Source organism: Octodon degus, unplaced genomic scaffold (genome assembly GCF_000260255.1).
Source record: "Octodon degus isolate 3935 unplaced genomic scaffold, OctDeg1.0 scaffold00123, whole genome shotgun sequence".
Taxonomy (NCBI): Eukaryota; Metazoa; Chordata; class Mammalia; order Rodentia; family Octodontidae; genus Octodon; species Octodon degus.
Window position 1 is genome coordinate 6,900,543 of NW_004524699.1, and position 5,246 is coordinate 6,905,788.

The window sequence follows — 5,246 nt, forward strand, 5'->3', positions numbered from 1 at the left end:
ACACACACACACACACACACACACACACACACACACACAAACCCCCAAAACATCATGGTATAAAAAGGGAGGCCTGCTGGTTAGCTCAGTTGTTTAAGTACCTGCTTATGCAAACGCAGGATACCACAGTTCAATCCCCACCTCCTCATGTCTTACCAGACCTGCCCCCTTAAGGCAGCCTGAGCCAGCAAAAAAAAAAAAAAAAAAAAATCCTTCTAAGTTGCTGGCCTTCAACCTGTGATCCTGCTCTAGCCTCCAAGTAACTGGGATTATGGGTATGTGACACCATGTCTGGCTCTGATATTTTATTATTCTTGGTATCATTAACATACAACCTGGATATAGCAGGTGCACACTAAAAATTTGAATTCAAGGGGGCCTGGCCGTAGCTCAGGCCTTTAAGTGGCTGCTTCCACAAAGCTGTCAGCCTTAGGTTGCTGGAGTTTGAACCTCACATCTCTCCAGCTGGCCAAAAGTGCCCCGAAGGCATTTGAGGAACAAAAAAAAAAAAACTTGAATTCAATCAACTTCTATTTTTTGTTTTAGGTTTCCAGGTCCCTATCCTCCCCATTTCTCTACCCTACAGAAAACAGCTGGGCTGAACCTGTCATGCTCTGTCCCCCTAATATTCTGAGTCTTCAGCTGTCAAAGTGTGAGGTAAGGGAGGGAACCTAGATGGCTTCCAAGGCCAGTCAGATCTAAGGCCACAGTTTCTTGGTCATTCCTCTACTGAAAAAGTCTTTGGCTGGGTACAGCGGTGCACACCTGCAATCCCAGCTGCCTGGAAGGCACAGAGCAAGTGTGAAGGCCACCGGGGTGACACTGGGAGACCCCTAACTCAAGAAAAAAACAAACGGCTATGCATATAGCAAGAGTGTGAGGCCTTGGGTCCTGGAAGGAAGGAAGACAGGATGGAGAGAGGGAGAGAAGAGAGGTGGGAACCAGGCCTGGGGTACACCGCAGAGGCAGAGCACTTGCTTAGCATGGGTAAGGCCCTCGGTTCCAACCCTAGCATTGCTAAAATTAAGTAAATAAAATCCCTGTAAGCCTGTTACTGGCAAATAAAAGCCTCCTCTCTGGTAGATTCTGTTATAAAACCAGTTATTTGAGGCCCAGAAGAGTCAGCCATTGAACAAATGGGGCTGTTGGTCTAAAAAAGCTCCAAACAGTCCATGTCCACTTCCCACACTTCACTGAGTGCCCCCAGGAAGGACGTCAAGGTTTCCAAGTGAAACGCTCGGCTCCCAGCCCAGGGTACCACGGAGGTGGCGGAATCTTTCAAGGTCTGATCTGTTGAAGTTAGGTGATTCGGTGGTCGCGCCTCAAAGGGGACGCCGGACCCTCACCCCAGCTTCCTCTGCCTTTCTGTGGTGCTGAGGACTGAACTCAAGGCCTTCACATGGAGTTCTATCCCCAGCTCCTCTTATTCTGTTGAGACAGGATACTACTAGGTCACTAAGTTGCCCAGGCTGGGCTCAAACTTGCAATCCTCCATCTCAGCCTGAGTGCTGATTAGAGGTGTGCCTCCACACCGGGACATCTCTAACTTTTGCTTCCCAGCTGCCCTGAGGAAAGCAGCTGTAGTCCACCTAGACACCTGCCATAGCAATGAAATCAAGTGACAAGGACAGGGAGTTTTGAAACCATGAGGCCAAATAATCCTGTCCTTGGAAGCTGCTTCCCTCAGGTATTTTGTTACAGTAACAGAAACTGACTAGTCAAGGGCAGGACACGCTAACACGCTCTCAGTCCCGTCCCTCAGCACTCACAGTAAGCCTCTGAACCTACGGCTTTTTGGTTCCCATACGGCCACCGGAGCTGGATGATGGCAGCATAGAGACGGATCATCCCAGACATGCGTTTCAGAAAATTGTCCTGCTGTTCCACCTTGGATTCCTTTACTTGGTAGCCAAGCATTCTGTGTAGGAAGAAAGGAATCATTAAGAGGAAGCCAAAATGAGGGTGAGAAGTCAGAGATCGAAAACTAGCTCGGGGTATTCCTGGCATCACATTTCACATTGTTATGTATTCTTCTACCCGCAGAGCGCTCCGCTTACAGCGCACTCGTGTCCGTGATCAACTTTCACAGAAGCCCTGCACGGTAAACTCACAGGTAAGCTCAGGAGGTAAGAGATACCACTACCCCATTTACACATAAGGAAACTGATGCTCGAAGAGCTTAGATTACCTATCCAGTTTTGCAAAGCTATTAAATAAAAAGCAGGGATCAATTCCAAGCGGGTTCTAGATCCGGCACTCTTCCTAGTATAGTAAGTGGTCTACTGGTGCCTAAATCCACAAATTCCAAAGCTGTCCACTTGCAGGAAATACACATTTTTTAACCAAATACTCCAGGTAAAGCAGAGACGCTGGAGAAGCAGGGAAACAAATCCCAATTCTACTTATGCTGCACTGGGCGCCCCAGGGGAGAGAGAAACCACCTCACCGCTGGTAGTCTTCCAAAGCCATGCCCTCCCTGAACGCTGGGTAGAAAGGAACAGAGTAAGGGCACTTTTTGTGCAGGTGGGCAAGGATGAGGTCCCCAACTCTGGGGTGCAGCTCCCAGATGCCGGAGGCCACAACCGCGATGGGGAAAGCTGCTTCGTGGTGGGAGGCCACCTCCTCCTCGCCTTGTTTCTGGGAACAAAGAAGGGTTCACCTTTATATCACCACTGAGAAGCTTAATGCTACACACCAGCCGCGTCTGCCCACGCCCTTGGTAACAAGGTTCCTCACCACAAATTTCTCAGCCAGCTTGTACTGCACAAAGTCCAGCCCCTGCGGGTTCTGCGTGACGGACACGCAGTGCCCACCACACTGGATGGGCTTTCCGGACAGCAGGCTATGGATCTTGTCAAAGATCTCCTTCAGCTTTGAGCCTGGAGAGGAGAGAGGGGAGGACACAGCAAGAGGCAGAGATGGAGACAATGCGAAGATCCAACTGCAGGTCAATCTCCTCTTCATCCTGTAATCCCAATGGCACCTCCAAGCCAAGCCCAGCACCCATATAGCCGTTTAAAGACTAGAGCAAACCCAGGTACAGAGGAACGTGTGACAGTCAAACCCACACTGTGGAGGGGCCGGGGAGATGACTCAGTGGAATAAGCACTTCCCTGGCAAGCACAAGGGCCTGAGTTTAATCCCCAGTTCTGCCAAAAAAACCCAAAAAAACAAAACCCACACTGTAGGGGTATGAAAACACGTAAGTCATGATAAGTCATGGTTCTGTTCCTTCCCTGATTTGGGAATGAAATAATTCTGAAACCAACACATAAGAAGAGAAAGCATCAGTGCCCCAGACACACAGGTAATAATGTCCCTAGAGGAGGCAGTGACATCTCTAAGACCCAAGGGACCTCCCAGGTCCTCTCCAGTCTCCCCTTCTCTGGAGCCTGCCTCCTCCAGCCTCTCACACCCAGGTGGTGCTGGAGTCCTGTCACACGTACTTGGGGGCTGCAGGGGGGGCTCAGCACCTGCAGAACAGCACTGTGCAACATGAGGATGGAGATATATGGTGAAGAGACAAGGCAGGAAGAGAACCGAAGGTTCTACTGCATGAAACTGACTCCATCCCTGTCACTGGTTCTGTAAGATGACCATCCTGGGTACACATCCCTTAAAAGAAGACAGTTTATTTGAAGACGGAGGACCAGGTGTAGTGGCAAACACCTGCAATCGCAGCGCTCAGGAGGCTGAGGCAGGAGAATAGCTGCATGTTCAGGGGCTTCAAAGTGGGCTCAAGGTCATTCTGGACTGCAAAATGAAACCCCATCTCAAAAAGAAAGAAAGAAAGAAAAAAAAAACAAAAAAACAAAAAACAAAAACGGAAGACACAACAGCTACTATGGACAAGTAGAAACAATTTGAAAGTGAACCCCATCTTATTTTTGAAAACATCTGAATTAATTCAGGAGGAAACCAAGAATCAAATAGTGAGATACCACAGAGACTCGAGCCTTCTGAGAAGATAGAATACGGCCACTTTAGCACAGACTCTGCGGCTCGCGCTCCGGATGTATTCCTGCTACTCCAGTCTCGTCCCCTCTCCACCGCCCCCACTGCACGGGGCATTTATCCCAGCTCCCCACCGGCTAGCCAACATCTTTACTCACACTTTCCTTTCCTCTAAGGGTTAGCACAGCAGCTTTGGCAGCAGAGCACCCATGGCATGACCCTGGGTTTGATTCTTAGCACTCCAAAATTAAGTTGAAAAATAAAACTGTCTCTGAACCTAAGTGCTCTGGGCTGCTCCCTCTCCCTCCCACCCTTCTCCTTGCCCCTCCCTTCTCTTCTGGGCTAAGAATCTAACCTAGGGATGTGCCACCCCTGAGTTACAGCCCAGTCTCCTCCTTCATAAGGCTATCCAGGCTGGCCTCGACCCTGTAATTTTCCTGCCAGCCGCTCCAGTAGCAGGATTACAGCCCTGCACCATGTCTGGTGGCCTGGGAATTTTCAACAGGCTCACAGTAAGGACAGTGACACAGGGCAGAGCCTGGCAACACATAACATGAACAAAGCCTCAGCAGGACTGGACTAACTGCATGGGGGGGAACAAAATAGGAAGCAGTCTTGCAGTTGACACCGGGCATCCAACTAAAGTGATGGGGTGGAGATCGGACTGACTGCTGCAAGGAAACTGAAGAAAATGAGGCACTGAGGGAAGATGACAGGTTCAGAGCTGCATGCACTTCACGGGAGGGCACTGAGATACCTGGGCAGAGATGTCCCTCGAGTGACTGAGCTAGAGAACATCATCAGAAAGGGCTGGTGAGATAGCTCAGTGGACTAAGTGCCTGCTTAGGCAAGCGCAGGGGCTGGGGTTCAATCCCAGGCACCACAAGCTACACTGGCCCCACCCCTAGGCACACTGAGCCAGCCACCAAGACCTTGTGTGGTGACACATGCCTGTTATCCCAGCACAGGGGAGGCTGAAAACAGGAGGATCACTACAAGTCTGGGCTGTGTAGTGAGACCCTATACTAAATGAATTTAAAAAAAAAAAACAAAAAAAAAACCAACAAAAAACCCCAAAACCCCCATCAAAGGAGAGGTGACCCAGAGTTGGGAGTCATTAGCACCCAGGTAAAGTGTGAGGCCAGTGGAAGGCAAAGAGCAGAACACCTACAACTATGGCAGGGGTGGCAAGTGTGTGACGCATGCATGGGGGAGGACGGACACACAATGGGGGCATAATCCTGAAACAATGGTGCCTAGTAGCCAAAGGAATGAGGGCTGTTTCTGTTATG

The 5,246-nt window shown here is 49.9% G+C and overlaps 1 protein-coding gene across 1 annotated transcript in view; it reads right to left on the reverse strand.

Moving 5' to 3' along the window:
* Window positions 1-5,246, reverse strand: part of Gle1 (GLE1, RNA export mediator) — a 59,562-nt gene that overhangs the window by 6,527 nt on the left and 47,789 nt on the right. The window contains exons 10-12 of the mRNA XM_004640479.2: window positions 2,737-2,879; window positions 2,447-2,637; window positions 1,789-1,918 (exon numbers count right to left, since the gene is read on the reverse strand). Coding sequence (XP_004640536.1) covers window positions 1,789-1,918; window positions 2,447-2,637; window positions 2,737-2,879 — 464 coding nt within the window. The remainder of the gene's footprint in view (window positions 1-1,788; window positions 1,919-2,446; window positions 2,638-2,736; window positions 2,880-5,246) is intronic.